The sequence below is a fragment of the Haliotis cracherodii genome, unplaced genomic scaffold, assembly GCF_022045235.1.
Source record: "Haliotis cracherodii isolate W230 unplaced genomic scaffold, xgHalCrac1.p SCAF_3, whole genome shotgun sequence".
In the NCBI taxonomy this organism is placed as follows: domain Eukaryota; kingdom Metazoa; phylum Mollusca; class Gastropoda; order Lepetellida; family Haliotidae; genus Haliotis; species Haliotis cracherodii.
In genome coordinates, this window is record NW_027266286.1 from 34,871,010 (window position 1) to 34,891,607 (window position 20,598).

General features: G+C 40.2%; 2 protein-coding genes across 3 annotated transcripts in view; both read right to left on the reverse strand.

Moving 5' to 3' along the window:
• LOC139475942 (protein O-mannosyl-transferase TMTC2-like) overlaps nt 1-20,598 on the reverse strand; it is a 555,954-nt gene that overhangs the window by 130,683 nt on the left and 404,673 nt on the right. The window lies entirely within an intron of this gene.
• On the reverse strand, nt 14,850-16,252 carry LOC139473997 (uncharacterized). Its single transcript, XM_071256858.1, has one exon. It carries the CDS (start codon nt 16,125-16,127, stop codon nt 14,850-14,852), a length of 1,278 nt encoding a protein of 425 aa, XP_071112959.1. The 5' UTR covers nt 16,128-16,252.

Here is a 20,598-nt window from a genome sequence, read left to right on the forward strand (position 1 = left end):
ATGTGAAAGTGTTCTGCAATTCCCCCAGGCAGCTTGAAATCACTTGTTCTGAGGAAACTGCATGAAGTCCATGAGGCAAGACTTGGGGCTAGACCTCTGATTTCATGGGCGGAACACGATCCAAGGAGAGGACGGGAGTCCTGGGCCTGACGATAACTTGAGGCTGTGGTTGCCTTAAGCCATCCCGCTACTGTGGCCTTAGTAATGTCTTTGTCGGAATGAGTCTGGCCAGAGATGAATAATTTTTCCGACATCAGCAATGAGGATCTGTCGCTGCTAGATAGCACTGAGAGCTCTTATTGGGCACAAAAGATGGTCGGGATGATCCACCGAAGGTCCTAGTGCAGGAATGGTGTAATGTCAGTGACCCAAGGGGCAAAGCGCAACAGCTTGGTTCTTTGCTACGAATTCTGTGAGAGAACCTAAGGTGATGAAGACCAGTTAGGGGTATTAGTGAGACTTGAGTAGTCCAGTGCAAGTACCTTAGAGAACCTAGCAACAGTAGCCATCGATAATAGGAAGGCTGTTTTCTTTGATTTTTTTTAGAAATGTAGCGAAAGCGAGTGGTTCAAAGGGTTCTGTTAGCAGAGCTGATAAAACCACTGACAGGTTCAATTTCAGGAAATTGCGAGGAACACAAACATCTTCCAAAAGGAATGAATGCATGGGTGTGTGTAAGATAGGATGAAAAGATCTCGTTTTGGAGAACTGAATGAAGAGCAGATCGATGACGAAACTTGTTATTCTGACACAGATGTAGGACTAAGTCGGCAACTATAGTGATGGTATTAATAGTAACATTTTCTAATTCAGATCGTTGTCCCCACTGGATAAACTTATCCCATCATCTGATTGTACCAGTCGGTAATGTTCGAATGATTTCAATCATGAGATTTAGGGATGTTATCGGCACATGGAGATAGGCATCTTGAAGGTCTATGCTGATGGACGAATTTTCCTGATGCAGTGTAGATCTTAGCTTCCACACAGATTCCATCTGGAATTTTGGAGGAGATATGAGAAAATCCTTGTTCATCTTGAGGTTGATGATCATTCTCATTTCTGTGTTTCTACTTCGGTAAAAGGAATACTGGGGAATAAAAAAGCCCTTGCTGACATCCTTGTCCTGGAGAAGGCATATGGCTCATTTCTCCAATAATGTGTTGATGGCAAGATTGGCTGCCCGTAATGAAATTCCAGATGAAATCTGTGGCCTCAGGGTTGAGAAGTGAGAAGAGGTTGGGTCTGGAAGTGTAGTTTGTAGCCTTGAGAGACTACATCTAGGATCCAGTGATTGGAGGTGATAAATTTCCAGTAGGATGACAGACTTCTGCCAACTGGACCCATGTTGGTGATAAGTCTAACAGTGTCCATGACTCTGACAATATCTGTCCACGGATTGGCTGTTGTGTAACAGATACTCCCATACGGAGCTTGTGTTGTTGAGTGGCTAGTCCTATTACCGGTTTATAATCCAAGCAGTCAAAGTGGCCCAGTTGTTTCTCATACGGTAGCCTTGAAGTCCATAGAGCCTGTGGGGTCCGTACAGAAGCCAGACTGTGGTAAGGCCTTAACAATGGGTTGGGAGGCTAATAACCAGTGCGGTCTGTGAGAGAACCATTAGGCGGCTTCTCTACTGGCTTAGTCAGATGGCTGGTAGAGCCGTGTGGGGACTTGCATGGTCTTGCCACCTGTGAGGGTAAGGGAGACGGCTGTTTAGAGATGGACAGTTGGCTGGTGGCTGGTGGCTGGACTTGAAGCTCCATCCGGTGGCCCATGGTCCCACATGTGGTCTCTTGGCCTGGGGATTCTTCTGCGCCTGGGTGGAATCGAGTCTTTTCATCCATTCTACCTGCAGTGATAGAGACGAAAGACAGAATTTAAAACGTGATATCTCGGATTTCTGCTGAGCAAGTAATCGCTCCAGTAGGGCAACAGGAAATTCCGGGTGTGCCGGCAGCACAAACAACTGTTGAGTGTCGGACGGTTGATCAGGCTGAGGGGTAGGTTGTTTATTAGTCTGGGAGATAATAATATCATCAACCTTTCCCTTGGTTGCATCTTTCCTCTTAGCCTTAGTGATAGCATCATTTAGCTTGGCAAAGGCTTTCTTGGAGAGAGGGAGACAGATAGGACAGTGACTGTCCTCTGTACAGGTAGACTCTTTGCACTTCCAACACTTTTATTTATGTATGGGTCACCCGAGATCACAAATTGGCCACATTTGTGACAAGCTGACTGAGAGGAAGCCATCGTGGAGAGATTGCAAGATAACACTCATGCAACCCGTACTTACGAATCAAGAGTCCACAAAACTACTAATACATTAGTAGATTTAGAAACTCATACTGAAACAAATTAGAATAGTGTGACTACAGCTTAGTGCTAGAGAAATATGTAGACGTGTTGACTCTCGCATACACAGGAAAGAAGTGAGGTTTTCCCCCTTTATGCACTGAAGAGCTATAAGCTGCTATGGCGAGGACAACTAATTGTATATTTGACAGTGAAGTGGACCCCAGTTGAAAATCAGAAAGTTTAGTACGGTATGATTGCAGCCAATATACAGGATTTATAGCAATAATGTTATAGAGGTAGAGCATTCGCAAGTATTATGTATATTAATGATGTTAACCATAAAATGAGAGTGCTATAACAGTGTTCACTCGATTTTGCATCCCTCAATACAGCACAAACTCACGGTAATCCATGGCTCCCAAATTTTACATACATTTTAAATAAAAACAAGTTTTGCACTGGTAACATATTTTTCCCAACGTAAAGACATTGCCAGCTGATTTACATGAGAACATAGCCTGGCTTACCCTAATCTTGCAGTACTTACAGTTTTCAGTGTGTATTTGTAATAAATACACCGTGGCAAGCTTCATCATTTTTCACAATATTTATAAGTAGTAACAAGTATTTGTCACAGAGTGACGAAATATCCCCCGCCTGTACACCATAGTACCAAATATGAAGACAATCCAGCGATTAGTTCTTGAGATATTGTGGCAACACCGTTTTCCAACTCCAAAAACAGATTTGCCTGCTGTGACCTTGCAAATGGGGTCAAGGTCACCAAATCTGACAGGTGTATGCAGTGTCTGTATATACAATATAGTTCCAAATATGAAGACAATCCAGCGATTAGTTCTTGAGATATCGCGGCAACACTGTTTTCTAACTCCAAAAGCAGATATGCCTGCTGTGACCTTGAAAATGGGGTCAAGGTCACCAAAACCGACTGGTGTCTGCGGAGTCTGTATATACACCATAGTTCCAAATATGAAGACATTCCAGAGATTAGTTCTTGAGATATTGCGGCAACACCGTTTTCCAACTCCAAAAGCAGATATGCCTGCTGTGACCTTGAAAATGGGGTCAAGGTCACTAAAACCAACTGGTGTCTGCGGAGTCTGTATATACACCATAGTTCCAAATATGAAGACAATCCAGAGATTAGTTCTTGAGATATTGCGGCAACACCGTTTTCCAACTCCAAAAGCAGATATGCCTGCTGTGACCTTGAAAATGGGGTCAAGGTCACCAAAACCGACTGGTGTCTGCGGAGTCTGTATATACACCATAGTTCCAAATATGAAGACATTCCAGAGATTAGTTCTTGAGATATTGCGGCAACACCGTTTTCCAACTCCAAAAGCAGATATGCCTGCTGTGACCTTGAAAATGGGGTCAAGGTCACCAAAACCGACTGGTGTCTGCGGAGTCTGTATATACACCATAGTTCCAAATATGAAGACAATCCAGTGTTTAGTTCTTGAGATATCGCGGCAACAAACAGGTGGGACGTACGGACGGACGTACGGACGGTCGTGAATACTATATCCCCCGCTTCGCGCTTTCGCGCGGCGGGGGATAATTATTGCTTACTGTATGATTATTAGATTTCTGTCGTCTTCAGTAAACACGGATCATAGCGGTCATGTTGGAAGGGTGTGTCTCATAATCTTGCGGTATGATTTCAATTGGCCTATAGTTTTTTTTCTGAGCACCCTAGGTAAGCTGGTGATCATTTGACTTTAAGTAGCAAGCAAACCAAGTTTTGCGATTAGCAACAAGTTTGTGAGACAGGAACTTGTTAAATCATTATGCATTATGGACACAGGGTGAATATTCAGGTTCTATAGACCCATGTTTTCATTTCCTCATTATATAATTACTTCGTAATAACAATAGCCAAAACATTCTGGAAAATTTAGCCATAAATGACATCCTTGCACTTTCTAGTTATTGCATCTGCAATGTAAACAACTGCGTTGTCTATTTATAGCAGAAAAATGTATTGCCACAAGACTAAAGAAAGGGAGAAAAATGTAGAAGGGAGTATAAAACCAGAAATACCAGTCAACAAATCCAAACTGAAATATGCAATTTAATCCTCTTATCAACTTCAATAAAATTTCACTCAATATTGTTCACATTAATTTCGGAGAAATCATGTGTGAAGTGATTGGCAGATTGTACCAAACCACTGTTAATTACAGTAACTACGATCAGATTACCGCTATTAATGCCTCAAAAGAACCTTAGTTGTCACAGAATGGATACATGTATCATAGATGCTATACTTTGAGCCATTGAAAGTCATATTTTTGCAGTCTGACTCTCATCAAAATCAAAATACATGTAGCGCAGGAAGTCTCAAGAGTCACTGGTCAAATTGTTCCATAAGTAAAAAGTATTCGGTAATATCAATCAGCTGTACCGAAGTGCTGCACAAAATGTTATAATGTTTTAAAATATATACAGTAAAAAATGCAGCCAAAATATAATGATATTAGAATAAATTTTTCCTGATAAAATAATAAATTGTTACGATCATTATATCAAAATTATTTGAAGTTGAATCATCGGTAGATTTGGAGAAAATGTGTGTACAGCTAAATAGCTATTTCCAGCTTAGTTTATGAGAAAAGACATATGGTAGTCTTAATCTTTGCATATAAAACATGCCAAGCAGAACAGGAAATACAACTTAAATGGTAAATCATCATTTCTAGTGATGTTTTATCTCAAATTTCACATTTTTATTGACCAAGTTTGTTGTCACCTGTTCGTTCACCTGAATTTCTGAAGGGATACGATGAAGTTTTTTCTCTGTTCATAATATTTAAATAATAAAACATAACATCTTTCTTTACACTATGAATCATAAACTACGATATTCTAATTTTTCTTTCAAAACTGATATGCAACGTACAAGGCAAGGCAAGGCTATAGCATGTTAAGTAGGTCGAGTATGTACTGTTGAGTTGTTCTACTACTCTCTACAACTCCCCCTCCCTTAAACAGTTGATCGTCGATAATGCTCATCAATCATTTGGACCAAGGGGCAGTCTGGTAGCCAAGTTGTTCGATTCCCGACATGTGTAAAATGTGTGAAGCCCATTTGTGGTGTCCCCCACCATGATATTGCTGAAAAATTGCTAAAATTGGGGTAAACCCATACTCACTCACTATTACAGTGTTGTAGTGAGGGATTACTGTATATATCATAAGTTGTCATTTGTTTCTATATTCAAATTCTCCCTGATAGATGCAAACATTGGACTGATGCTAAAGGCTATGACTATGCCTGACATACTCTGGCCATTTATCACATGTATGTGGTAAGGTCCTGCTGTTTCCAATCTGAGCATGTGAAAGTGTCCATTCATTCAAGGAATGCAATTCTGAGACTGTAGATGCAGTGGCCAGTGTCATAAAAAAAGCCCCAACATCCGATCCGCCTAATTGGGCCGCATGCACAGTAAACATATTTAATGAATAAGGGAAAAGGTTCAATCCCATTGTGCCTACATCTGAATTTACCGACAGAAATTAATGTAGGTACATTGGGAACTCAGTTTCATCCCTATTTATGTAAATGGACTGAACCTAACTATTGTTTGACTTATTATTTAGTTATCTGTTGCCCAATCAAGGCAGGCTTGTACTGTTGCAGATTCCTGTATAAAATGTTAGTAACTAAAAAATACTGAGTAGAGGAATTAATTATTCATTTCTGTATAAACAACTATTTTTAAGATTAATGCAACTTAAGTTCTAATCCATTGTTGTTCAAACAAGCAAATTCTTAAGCTGAGAGAAGATGTTAATAAATATGACTATAAACTTTAGTTTCTGATAATTTGATGAACGATCATCGCAACATCTGTCAAACAATCAGGTCTCGCAAAATACAGCACTACTTATAGGCCAGTTGATTGGGTTGATCTGCCACATCGGTGACCATCTGCAACATATCTTGATAAAATAATCTTCTGGTGGACTATCTATTCCATTGTCTAGTTGGAATCTGACTCCAATATATATGATATCTTGCATAGGGTTTACTTCCGACTTGGTTTGGTGAACCAAAAAGCCAAGATGAAACAACGCTTGTATCAGGAAGATGGTACTCTGACAAATCTGATTCTTGTTCTGATCTGCCGATAGAAGTCATTGACATATCTATGAAGGAGCACTAGTTTAAAAAAAATTGTGAGCCAATATGCCAGGAGATTTAGAGCCTATAGTGGGGAAACACAAACAAATTGCAACAGAAACAAATTGTTTTGATTCTAAGTCAGAAATACCTCACATACTAAAAGTCTTAAGATATCTTAGGTGGGGAACATTATCGAAATTTAAGTTAATTATAAAAATATGATATTTAAAAACAACAACCAAGATCTGTTTTTCATATTTTTTAACGAAATATCTTGAAACTTTATATTTGTAAGCAATATATCTAGTGAAAGGTTATAATTCTATATTCATATTGATATAAATCTGAACAATTTAATTTTAAATAGTAAAATAATATTTTAGATTTATATGCAATTTTACCTATTATGACAGAGAAGGATTTAGAACTTTTCCAAAAATAATTATTTTAGCAAATTTTCTTGATAAAAAGTAAGAGAAAAAATACTTTTTTGTTCTTGATAAAGTGTATATGCTAAAACTAATTATTAAGACATACATTTTATTTTATGTATTATCTTGTGGTTTGAGAAGATCATATTGCATAACAAATAGTCTTCAGGAAAAGAAGTGATAAGAGTTATCCCCCTTTGACAACATTGACAATGCCTTGGAACATTTCATCTGGACTGGATATTGTTTTTTGTGCACTGCAACGGTCTTCGAGACAATTTTCACTGATAAGAGAGGTATGTACATGCATTTATAGATGTTCTTGACCCAACTGTAATTGACAAAGTTAATAAACAAATACTGATATATCTAGCCTTAAGCAAGCACTGATTTCAAGAATTGCAGTACCACCAGACATATCTGTAGCATTATAAATGGGAGATTATTAACCTTATAAAAATTGATCAACAGGATTTGCATCTTCCTAAATGAAATATGTTAACCTCTGCAACTATATGATGCTTTGTTTGATGAAATACTTTATTAATTGGAATTATGGACCCATGGTCACTATGACCTAGGAAAGGAAGTTGTTACAGGATACTATTTTCAAACTCTATTTCTCCTGGCCTATGCGGTGCAATGGATATCCTGAACAGGAGTACTAAGAACTTGGAATGGTGACCATCTACTGTGAATTAGAGTTATTACCTGGATCTCCAATGAATAGAACATGTATGGTACACATCCTGTAAATCCAGGCTGGTCATCCAGTTCCTCCCCTGCCCATCCCCAATTCTGAGCAAAATCTGCATTTTGTTTCCATCCAGAATTTTGGGGATTGTCCAATAGTTAAAAGTGCTGATCCCCTTTGCCAGCTTGTTGTCCAACCTAGTAACCGGACCTGTAGTAAGGACTGGGCCACTGATGGGGATCTGTCTTTTGGAGTTGCAACTGCAAAAGCTTGTCTCCCCAGTAAGTAGGCCTGTATCCCTGTTGTGAGTCCTTCCCAGATGGCACAGAAGATTTATAAGCTGGTATGTATCTTTTTGTGCACAGATATTGACAGGATGTAGGCAGACAACATTTGTAATGCTTGGGAAAGTGGTGAGACCTGACATTGTTTCTAGAGAGCAACTGTAATTAGCATGGCTAAGAGTCTCTAGTCTGTTCATGTGCAATCTTGCCTGACCTCCTGACCACTGACTGAGTGGTGGTCTAGGTCCTTGTTTCATCTGCCATCCTCTTTACATGCACAAAAACTGAATGCTATTCTGTACAAAGTTTTATTGTTGACAGTCATTAACAGTCCTGTCTGTGCCAAACCTGTCCGTGTTAAACATGTTAAACCTTTAAAGTGCAGTCAAAAGGTCCTTAGGAGCTCATTCCTACATTCTTGTCATCATTCCCTGATGTATTATTGGCTGCAATGGGTATTATATCCTTAGTTCAATGATGACCATACTTCAGTTGGAGTGACATATACATGTATTATCTCCCTTGGCACATAACGTGAAGCATCACTTAAACAACTGTTAGAATAACGTAGAATTGATGTGCTGTCCCCTCTTACTTGATAACTGCATTGGAAGAATAGTTCTTATATTAGATGCAAAGAAAGAGAATTAGGACAAAATACCTATCAACGATCTGCAAAACAGAGTTGACGGTGTGTGAATATTAGGATAACAATATCATCCTTTAGGTTTAGGATTCAGATAGAAGTCATTCTTGTGCATAGTGTAGATTCTTTTTCCATTGGCTTTGGAAAATTATCTGGACACCATACTTGCCATAATAAGGAACCTAGGCGCTTATCAAATTGACAAGAAGGTTGCTTATTAACACCATACACAACAAGATAATTGTTGTCGATAAGAAGTGAACAAACTTAGTTCAAACGTCAGTGAAATTAACATAATAGTTACTAGGCATCTGAACCAGTCATCGGGAGAACACCAATGAGCCGTTGGGACTTCGCCTCCTTAAAAGAAGACTGAAAGGTCACCAAAACTGGTAAGGTCTAGTTGCAGGTCAAGGAACTTGTAAAGCCAAGTTGCAGGTCAAGAAACTGGTAAGATCTAGTTGCAGGTCAAGAAATTGATCTAGTTGCAGGTCAAGAAAATGGTAAGGCCAACTTGCAGGTCAAGAAACTGATAAAGGCCTAGTTGCAGGTCAAGAAATTGGTCTAGTTGCAGGTCAAGAAACTGGTAAGGCCTTGTTGCAGGTCAAGAAACTGGTAAGATCAAGTTGCAGGTCAAGAAATTGGTAAGATCAAGTTGCAGGTCAAGAAACTGGGAAGGTCCAGTTGCAGGTCAAGAAACTGGTAAGGCCTAGTTGCCGGTCAAGAAACTGGTAAGGTCTAGATGCAGGTAAAGAAAGTCCTAGTTGCAGGACCAGAAATTGGTAAGGTCCAGCTGCAGGACCAGAAATTGGTAAGGTCCAGTTGCAGGTCAAGAAACAAGGAAGGTCTAGTTGCAGTTCAATAAACTGGTTAGGTCTAGTTGCAGGTCAAGAAATTGGTCTAGTTGCAGGTGAAGAAACTGGTAAGGTCGAGTTGCAGGTGAAGAAACTGGTAAGGTCTAGTTGCAGGTCAAGAAACTGGTAAGGTCCAGATGTAGATAAAGAAACTGGTAAGATCAAGTTGCAGGTCAAGAAACTGGTAAGATCTAGTTGCAAGTCTAGAAACTGGTAAGGCCTAGTTGCAGGTCAAGACACTGGTTAAGTCTAGTTGCAGGTCAAGACACAGGTAAGGTCAAGTTGCAGGTCAAGAAATTAGTAAGGTCTAGTTGCAGGTCTAGAAACTGGTAAGGCCTAGTTGCAGGTCAAGAAACTGGTAAGGTCCAGTTGCAGGTCAAGAAACTGGTAAGATCTAGTCGCAGGTCAAGAAATTGGTAAGCTCTAGTTGCAGGTCAAGAAACTTGGAAGTCTATTTGTGGGTCAAGAAACTGGAGAGATCTAGTTGCAGGTAAAAAAATTGGTCAAGTTGCAGGTCAAGAAACTGGCAAGGCCGACTTGCAGGTCATGAAACTGCTAAGACCTAGTTGCAGGTCAAGACACTGGTCTAGTTGAAGGTCAGGAAGAAGGTAAGGCCTAGTTGCCAGTCAAGAAATTAGTAAGGTCTAGTTGCAGGTCAAGAAACTGGTAAGGCCTAGTTGCAGGTCAAGAAATTGCTAAGGTTTAATTTTAGGTCAACAGAGTTAACCAATGGTATTTTAGATGTCTTTACAAAAAATGTAAGACAGAAGACATTTTAAATTAATACTCATACTCAATTCGAAAGATCATGAAGCGAGGGTCGCATTATAGGATATGGAAACCAAAATACCAACTTTAACAGACAGACATACATTAGTGTTTCGTGTCTCTGCTGTACTAAAAAAAAACATGCATAAAATTACAGCTATACAAAATTGTGATTTATGAGAATAAAATATAGGCACCAGTAAGATTACATGCTTGACGTCCTTTTGCATGTTAAAGCCCCTCCAACGAAGGGATTGGATGTTATTTCTTGAAATCCGGATGATAAGTGTGAGAAGCCATCAAAAAGATGGCATCGTGTTTGTTTAGGATAAATAACAATGACTTCAAACACATTACACTACGCAGTCCATTAATCATCTTGTTCTAAACATTCCTTCACTGCAATTGGATTGATATGCAGTATTTAATTAATTTCAATTACTTTAAATTTGAAGCTAAAGGGTAATGACAATTTCATGTATCAATACCAGCTCTTTTTAAATTTTCACAAAAGGAGAGAGAGTTAAAATTGAGACATTCTCAAGTCAAATTATAGATGTGCGCCTGCACTAATGAAGTAAGTGAAAGTTAAGAAGACGAGATCACATGTATCCAGCATCATAGAAAACAATGGCGGGTATACTCAACATATGGTTTGACATGTTTGTTAAAAATGGATCGGATAAACAAGCCAGTGCTGGACTATGTTAGTGCCTCTCCGAAGATCTGAATTCAAGGTTATCATACTCATGGCATATATTATATACTAAAATAAACACATCTACAACGCGTGAGTGTTGGCTCGTTGGTTATATACTACACCATGCATCAATGGTGTGTAGGACATTCTCTTAGTATCAGTACATGTTTTAGCATTTCCATATAATACTAAATCATATAATACATGAAGTCTTATCCTTTAATGCAGTAATACATAGTGTTCTGAAGATTGCAGTAGTTACATGGAAAGAAGTAATGTGTAGGATCCTCATAATGGTATCCACAGGAGCAGGTAGTAGACTCATGAATATGTCTATGATATTTGTGTGCATTTAAATCACTGCATCATAACCTGAGGCGGCAAGGGATAATTTGACAGAAACGGTTACCATAATCTATGTTAAAGCCAGATATTTTATGATTTTCCATTGTGGTGATATTTTTAGTGAAGTCATATACAGTAATAGAGGTTATCACACGAGTGTGTTTGGGGATGGTAAATATCCTGCATTAGGAATAAACATTGTATTTAGCGAGCCTTGGCGAGCTTAATACATAATGTTTACTCCTAATACAAGATATTTACCATCCCCAAACACACAAGCGTGATAACCTCTTTATCATATAATGTCATTCTTTAATTCTGTGCTTTAAAATCGCTTTCCTTCTCTCACAAATATTACCGAAACATTGCGTGTTTTCCTTAAATGTGCGCATTAATATTTATTACGTCACAGGGAATGTGATGTGTCAGTCGGACAGTGACAGTAGCCAATATAGTTCCAACTGAAAACAGTGGCGAAGCAACACATACGCAAAACAACAGTTGTTTTTAATTGCCTTTCGCGGCAATCCATCGGTCTGTCCACTAGAGTAACTGCCCTTGCGAAGCTACTCTAACCCTAGTCTATGAGACGTCACAGCCACGGTCAGACGTTGACAGTCGGTCCATCCTGTCATAACGTTAAGAAGTGTAGTCAGATGTATACACAGCGACAAAACGAAACAAGGTAACAATTCAAACATATTTCGGCCAAATCCAACTATTTTAATTTGTGGAGAAGGTTTCAAGCCGCAGGTCTTCTACAGGCACAGATATGGCTACTGATCCCGCTTGGCTAGGCCTCGTGCCCTCGCAAAATTGTTTCGAAATTTATATCTCCAAAGTTGCCAAAACTTATAAAAATGCCTTAGCTACGTCACAGTTAAACACTGATTTTCAGTATATTAGACTGTTCTTTTGATAATGATAGCAATTATCCCTGTAGTTTATCCAGATTCCTGAAGGTTAATTCTGACTCGATCGCCGAATGACGAGGCAAAGCCATGTTTGTTTATAAACAGTGAAAGTAGTCCTACTTGACCTTTGATATTTGCATCTCTATCCGCATATGACCCAAATGGATATCGTTTTTATCCGTTGGCTTTATCCTGCCGAGAAACCTACCCATTATATGATAAAAATGTTTACTAAACATTATCCGGTAATTATCCCCTGTCCAACAAAGTTGGTGGGGGATATAGAAACGGGCTCCGTCCGTCCGTCCGTCATGTTTCGTTTCCGGAGCAAAACACAGAAACCGTTCAATATTTTTTCATCAAACTTTGCAGGTCTGTCAAGTACATGCTGAACTGGTGCCTTTTGCCATTTAGAAATTTAAGAAAATTTTATTTTTTACTTTTCCATGGCAGCAAGATGGACTTATGTTCTGTGAGGGTAGGGTTTGTTTCCGGAGCATAACTCATAAACACTTTGAAACTATGACACTTTGCAGGTTTGTCAGGTACATCCTGAACTGGTGCCTTTTGCTATTTAGAAATTTTAGAAATTTTTATTTTTTAGGTTTCCATGGCAACAAGATGGACTTAGGTTCCAAACTCTTCTTTTTTTAAAAATTTCCATGACAAGTTCCACCTCGGTTAAAAAAGGTTAGGGTTTGTTTAGATTTAATTATGTCATAAATTCTGCAACAGGGGCGGGGGTTATAGCCACGTTAGTTGCAAACTCTTATCTATTCTTCATTCGCTCTCTATTGGGTAAAAATGATTTGGTTGTAGTTAACTGTTCTAGCATTTACAGTCTTTGTTTATCTGTTCTCCATTTAAAAATTTTAGATTTTTAAAATGAATTTACTTTATAATAGCCCAAGATTAAGAACATTGACGATCGGTTGTGTAAACTAATTAGAGTTTAAACCCAGAAAGAATATTTCATAAATATGTTTACAAATTTTTAGTAAAGTTATCTTTTTACCCCATCTGACTGCTCAGAAAATAGTCTCAGATAAACACAGATTCTAGCCAAGAGATCTTTTTTGACAAAGAATGTATGAACTGGTTGAGTGACCTCCTTCCATCAGGTTGAAAGGATTACCCATCGAGAAAGAAAGGATTAGAAATCTACATGCTATTATGTATTCACTACCAACTTCCTCTAATACTAAACTGATACCCTTGGTATCCCCTAATGAGATCATGTAAACATGGTCACGTTCGGTAATTGTTGAGATTGCAAATACTATCTACAGTCGGACAACAAGGCAGTCTATCTGTTTCCAATATGCTCTTATAATTAGTGACAAATGTAGGAAAACACATTCTGAAGGACATTAGACGCCTCAAAACGTCCACTTCATAATATTCTTAAGTCTAATGTTTGATGTTGGCTTATCTACTTACACCAATAATAAGCTTATCGCGAACAGTATTATATTGGAGTTGGTGCATACAATGAGTACAGATACATGAGGGCGGATATAGTTATAGTGTAGTTGATAAAGGGGCATGATGAGAAGGGTGTGTATGTACGTAAGCATGAGTACGATGGATACATTGTGGCTGATATAGATATAGTGAGATGGATGTAATATGGTGAGGAATCATAATTATGTGCGTGCGTGCAAGGAGATATGAGGGTTGGCGTAGATATATAGAGAATACTACTCATTTCCTAAAAATGGTATCTAACGAGAATGAGTGTGGTATTTTATTTATTACCCACGTTAAATATATATTTAAGAGTAAATACATAACAACTTTCATTCGTTGACAGACCAAACTGAAACTGGTTGCAAAATCTGGTTGCCCATGAATATTTATATATGACCAAATATGGGCATTGTTGACATGTTTATGCATACACATTAACAACATGCGCCTGCTGTTCTGTTTGCAAACAAACCAGCACCGACGCTCAAGATCCTTTTGGAAGAAAGTCTTCATCTTATGGTAATTCAAGCGCCATGTTGTTAGTACGCAGGACACCGATAAGAAAATTTGAAATGTCACATTAGCTCCGCGCTTTGAATATCGGACCAACAGTCACATGCATCACACTGCCTGGGCCCCGTCTGTGCAATCAAAATGGTTCGGTTTCCTTGATCTATCAGCTGAATTTATATCATGTCCGTACCATTTTGGAAGAGGGAAATCAGACTGTTCGCCAAAGACATTCATGTTAACTATACCACCCTATATACTTGTTGTAGCCATTATATGTGCATATGTGTCCCAGATAACATAATGACACAGGCTAGGGTGTGAGGTCTGATTATTTATTCTGTCGTGATAAACCGACACCCTTTATATAAGTATATCCTTTCTTCCAGTCCAGTGCACAGTAAAGTAGTAATGCCAAGTGCAGGGTGAAAACAAAGGGGTTTGAAAGTGGGACACAGAGATTTAAAACTAGCCAATCCAGAGGACGCCTGGGCTTACACTCTGATTGACCACCAAGCAGTTGACTGATCCATTAAGTAAAACATGACATTAGAATAGGGCTTTAATGATAATACTTGACTTACAACTATTTAAGTATGCAGCCTGAAATGAGAAATACAATAAATAATTCTTGATTACTGCAATATCTGAAATATACAAAATACCATTATTGACAACATACATAGTAAATTAAAAGCTAATTAATAAAACATGATTAATATATACAGAACTACTATCTACCACACACTTCCCCCCCCTGGGACTAAATGATGTCCTCATCATTTGCCTGAGATAAGGTGAAGTAGAGTGTCTTGAACTTGTCCAGGATCACTCGTCAGAATACCACTGAGCATCAATGAAGTGAGGTACTCTGCTCTGGACTTCCAATCAGGTTTTGGTACAGCTGCTGACATCACATATTCACCACTGGTCATCCACTGTGGTTTAGTCCTGGAACGACTGGATGTCCTGGGACATGGTACTGGTGGTGTGACCAATCTCTCTTGAGGTACGCTAACATCTTGTGCTATCCCTGGTTCTGAAGGTAAATTCAGAACTTCAGATGTTTTGTCCTCCTGTGATGTCTGTGCTGTGTCAGATGTATCATTGTTGGAACTATCCACTGCTGAAGATGCACCCACATCCTGCTCCAAATCTGGAGCAACTTCCTGTGACTGGTCCTCTGCATCTTCATCATCAGCAGTACTATCTATATCTGCCTCTACCTCAGCTGGCCTATCAACTACATCTGCAGCTGAAAGTGACGGTTCTGATGAAGAGATGGGGACAAGTACAAAGTCATCATCTTCACTCTCTGCGGTGGTGTTTTGATCATTATCGGTTGATGTTGTCTCTCTCATAGTAGGTTGCAGACGTGGGCTAGACCTCCTTTTCCGTGGTTTGGGGACAGGAATAGCTGTTTCTGGTCTAGGAAGAGAACCAATGGGCAGTAACAGATTCCTATGAAGAGTCTTCTTCCTGCCCCCTCCGTTTTCCTTTTCAACAACATACACTGGTATAGAAGGGTTTGGTTGGCTTGTGACAATGTAAATGTCATCTTCCCACTTGTCAGCTAGTTTGTGACGACCGTCAAAAGCTACTACTTTAACAAGGACACGGTCACCCACATCTAATACAGCTGCTCTTGCACTCTGATCGTAGTAGGACTTTTGCTGGGATTGAGACTGTTTGGCTTGTCTAGTAGCTATCTCATAGGCATTACGCAGCTTTTCCTGAAAGGTCTTGGTGTACTTGAGAATTGATCTCGTGGTGACAGGTTCTATGTCTAGTCCAAAGGCCAGATCTATAGGAAGTCTGGGATGACGACCAAACATGAGATAGAAAGGAGAGTGTCCAGTAGATTCATGTCGTGTACAGTTGTACGCATGCACTAGTGGTGCAAAATGGGTCTTCCAATCCTTCTTGGCTTCAGGTTCAAGTGTTCCAAGCATATTGCACAATGTCCTATTAAACCTCTCGCACATTCCATTACCCATGGGATGATAAGGTGTTGTGGAGGACTTGTCGATCTTTAGAATCTGACAGAGCTCAGTCATCACCTTGCCCACAAAGTTAGCTCCCTTGTCCGAATGAATCCTTTTGGGCAAACCATAATGGACTACAAAGTTGTTGAAGAACAGCTCTGCTGTGGTTCTTGCTGAAGTGTTCTTTGATGGATATGCCTGTGCATAACGAGTAAAATGATCTGTTATCACAAGAACATATTGCTGACCACCTGTAGAGGGTTCCAATGTAAAATAATCCATGCACACTAGTTCAAGTGGCTGAGATGTTGCGATACTAACCAGAGGTGCACGAACTGAGGTGGAGGACTTGCGCTTCATGCATCTGCCACAAGATTGTATGTGAATCTCAACATCCTTGGTCATACCAGGCCAGTAGAACCTTTCCTTGAGGAGAGAAACTGTCCTGTCTCTGCCTGGGTGTCCTATATTTTTGTGAAGACTTCGTAAAGCTGCTGCTCGACACCGTGAAGGGAGAACAAGTCGCTTCTGTTCAGTTCCATGCTGTTGAACAACACGGTAGAGAACATCCTTCTGGATTTTGAAGTGGTCGTAGTTCTTCAACAATATTGTCATCTCTGAGTTCCCTATATATGACCTTCTGTCAGGCTTGATCCTGTTCTCCAGTCTCTCAATGATGGTTGCAAGACAAGGGTCTCTAGCTTGCGCACGTCTCCAATCACTGGCATTCATGTTACACTGATCTTCGTCTACATTGATTTCCTTCTCTCCTGTTACATCTGTGGACATACAGAGACTTTCTACCAAGCTGTTTACATTGATCATTCCACAGATAGCACGAACTGAATCTGCTGTGATTTGATCAACTTCAGTATTGGCTTCTTCAGTGGGCAGCCGGGAAAGAGTGTCTGCATCCACGTTCTCTTTTCCTGGTCTATATCTGATGCTAAAGTTGTAGCTTGCCATGGCTGCCAAACAAAGATGACCCGTAGCATCAAGTCGAACTGTAGTTAGTACTTATGTGAGCGGATTATTATCTGTCACTACAGTAAAGTCATTACCATACAGGTAGTCGTGGAACTTATCAGAGATAGCCCACTTCAGACATAAGAACTCTAATTTATGTGCTGAGTAGTTTCTCTCTGAACGGTTCAAACTCCTACTGGCGTAAGCAATGACCTTTAGGTGACCTTCTTGTTCCTGGTACAGTACTGCACCGAGACCTTGGGTACTGGCATCAGTATGAAGTTCAAAAGGCTTCAAGAAATCAACGTAACCAAGCACTGGCGGTGTTGATAACTTTATCCTCAACTCATTGAAAGCTCGATCCTGCAAAACACCCCATGTCCATTCCTGTTTGGTCAGCTTCTGAGCTCTTGACTTCTTGGAAGCAGTCTTTGGCAGTAGTTCAGATAAAGGCTTTGAAATCTTTGAAAAGTCCTTGACAAATTTTTGATAATAGCCTGCAAACCCCAGGAATTGTCGAACTTGTTCTGGTGTAGTTGGCGTAGGCCATTGACGAATCTTGTCAATCTTCTCAGGATCTGCTTCAATGCCATCAGCTGAAACAATGTACCCGACGTATTTGACCTTTCTCTTGAAAAACTTGCATTTCTTGGGAGCTAGCTTAAGTCCACATTCCTGCAGCCGCTGGAACACAAGCTTAAGCCTCTCAACATGCTCCTCATATGTCCTGGAGAAAATGATCAAGTCATCAATATAGATCAGACATATATTCAAGTGCAGACCTTCTAAGCACTTCTCCATCAGTCGTTGATAAGTAGCTGGAGCATTGGATAAGCCAAAGGGCATGCGGTTATACTCAAAAAACCCTAAAGGACCTACTGTAAATGCGGTTCTTTGCTTATGATCTTCCTCCACCTCTACCTGATGGTAGCCGCTCTTCATGTCAAGGACAGAAAAATAGGTCATACCACCTAAACAGTCAAGCATTTCTTCGATTCTGGGGAGTGCGTAGGAATCTTTGATGGTTCGGCGGTTCAGTTGCCTGAAGTCTATACACATCCTGAGTTTTCCATTTTTTTTCTTAGCAAGGACTACATTGGATGCCCATGGGCTGTGTGAGTGTCTTATTACACCTGCAGATAGCAACTCCTGTAAATGACTTCTAACTTCATCAAACATAGCTGGTGGAATACGACGATGTCTCTGCTTAAAGGGCGTGTGGTCATAGAGCTCAATCCCATGCCGAACTTGTGTTGAGTGACCCAAGTCATCATCTGCCTTGGAAAAGATGTCCTTGAATTTGAGTATGGTGTCTAATCCTTCCTCAATCTGATCACGTGTTAGGCCCTCCTTATCCATCTCTATCTGATCAATCAATGTGTCAGAGTCTACGGGACGACCAGGTGGTAGATCTTGAATTGTGACTGGTTGCAGCTCACATAAAATAGCCCGAGTCGGAATGACGACAGCCTTGGTAGTGACATTTGAGATGTGCACTTCAATGGTATCCTGTCCTTGAGGGTTGTATTGGATGATAGTTGGGGCAATGTCAAGATCATGTGGTACTGCAGAAATGATGGTTGGTTGTAGCAATGCACATACCTGAGGATATGCTAACCCTCTGCTCAGTTGGCCCTTGATGACTGTGGTGCTATTACTAGGGATTATAACACTTTTATGTTCTGCATTCCTAACCAAAGCAAGTTTCCCATGGTTTCTCTCCAATTCCTTTTCATGTAATACAATACTTCTGAATGCTAAGTACCAGGGGGTATGCAAATTGGCCTTCTGTAAAAACCTATCTCCATTTAGGTTTTGGCATGTTTCAAGAAAATGTGATAACACATTTGTGCCCAGTAAAACTGGCACCTTTGCATTGTATCTGGTGTCAGATACCACAAGAAATAGACAAGATACAGAGTCCTCATTAACACCACCTCCAGGAGTCCTAACTGTAACCTCGATAATTCCCTGATATTGGAGTTGCTCACCACCAGCACATTCAATATCAAGCAACTTATCCAAAGACACTAATGGGATGATTCTCATAAAAAGATTGAGAAAGTATTGATACAGTGGCTCCAGTATCAAGAAGGGCGCACACTGGAATGTCCTCAATGTAAACTTCAACTTCATTAGAAGTTCCTACTAATCCTTGAGGCAGTTGCCTGTGTGTGGGGCGTTGAGAATTGCCTAATGGTAGCCCCTCCCCATAGGCCCGGGCAAGTTTAAAGGGCGCCTCTGATGATCCAATAAGACACGACAACCATAGGCTAAATGGCCTGGATATCCACATCTGTAGCAAATAGGTGTGTTTCCTTGAGGTTGTGTGTTATTCCACTGTGACGTGATACGTCCACCTGTCGGCTGAGACTGCTGTGGGCTGGGGGGCTGATACAGTGGTGCAGCCGCACCCTGTGGGGCATCCCCTGACTGTGCACCCCTCCAAGTAACATTTTGTCCACACCCTCTACGTCTGGGATCTCTGCCTCTTCCCCTCCATGAACCACTCTGGTGTTGTCTGTCCTCATAGCTTGGTGGATTGGGATGTATAAATGACTGACACTGATATACCTGAGCAGACATCTGTGTCTGTTGTTCTTTCATCTCTGAAATTTCTGCTTTCAATTCTTCCATCATGTCCTTTAGTTCCGAAAGGTCTCTTTCTTTGGCAGTCTCAGTTGTCGAGGCCATCTTCACAGTTGCAGACTTGGGCCTGATCTTGGGTGTGTCTCGTTTCCCATGGTTCAGATCAAACTCAAGTTCACGGAGGCATAGTCTTAATTCATCAAAATTGGATATAGCATCGTATTTGTATCCAGCTAGACTCTTAAGCGATGAGTGTAGACCATCCCAAAGTCTTGACCTTAGCATATCATCCTGTTCTTCTTGTGAGATGTGCTTTAGTTCAGTAAGCTGGAACAATAACCTCTCCAACCTACAACTCCAGGTTGCCACGTCCTCGTCATCATGCTGACTGGTACTGTAGAACTCTGATAACAAGGAGGAACAACTCCGTAATGTTCCAAAAGCACTCTTAAATTTGGACAACAACTCTGCAATAGATGCCTTATGACCTAATTTCATGGAAACCAAAGCTGCTTCTCCTTTAAGTGATTTGCGAAGGGCTTGCAATATTACCTCGGGGCTGTATGTCTTACTCTCCATGAGGCAATCCACCTCACATCTCCAAAGATCATACTCTGTATCTTTCCCATGTTCTCCACTGAAGAATGGTAATCTGGGGAAATGCTGGTAAGACACTGATGTCGGATGGCTTTGACTTGTTTGCGGCTGTGAGGTATCAGACGAGTCTTCCATCTTTATAGCAATACCTTCCTCTTGAGACATTCCATGTATCCAATGCTTTAAATCCTCTGGAGTATCATCTTTAGGTGTCATCCCCATCTTTCTAAACAGTTTCACCATGTTACCCATCTCCTCCTTACTGAGTTCCATATTGGACAGAGTGGATATAATCGCGGACAAATGTTCTAAGAAGAGTTTATATTAACAAGTGTCACTAAGACGAAAAAACTAAAGTGCAATATGGCGCCAGCGCTGTTGTCACCTTTGT

Bases quoted from the DNA above. Each gene is read 5' to 3' on its own strand.
- LOC139473997 (XM_071256858.1), bottom strand. From the start codon at position 16,127: ATGACTGAGCTCTGTCAGATTCTAAAGATCGACAAGTCCTCCACAACA.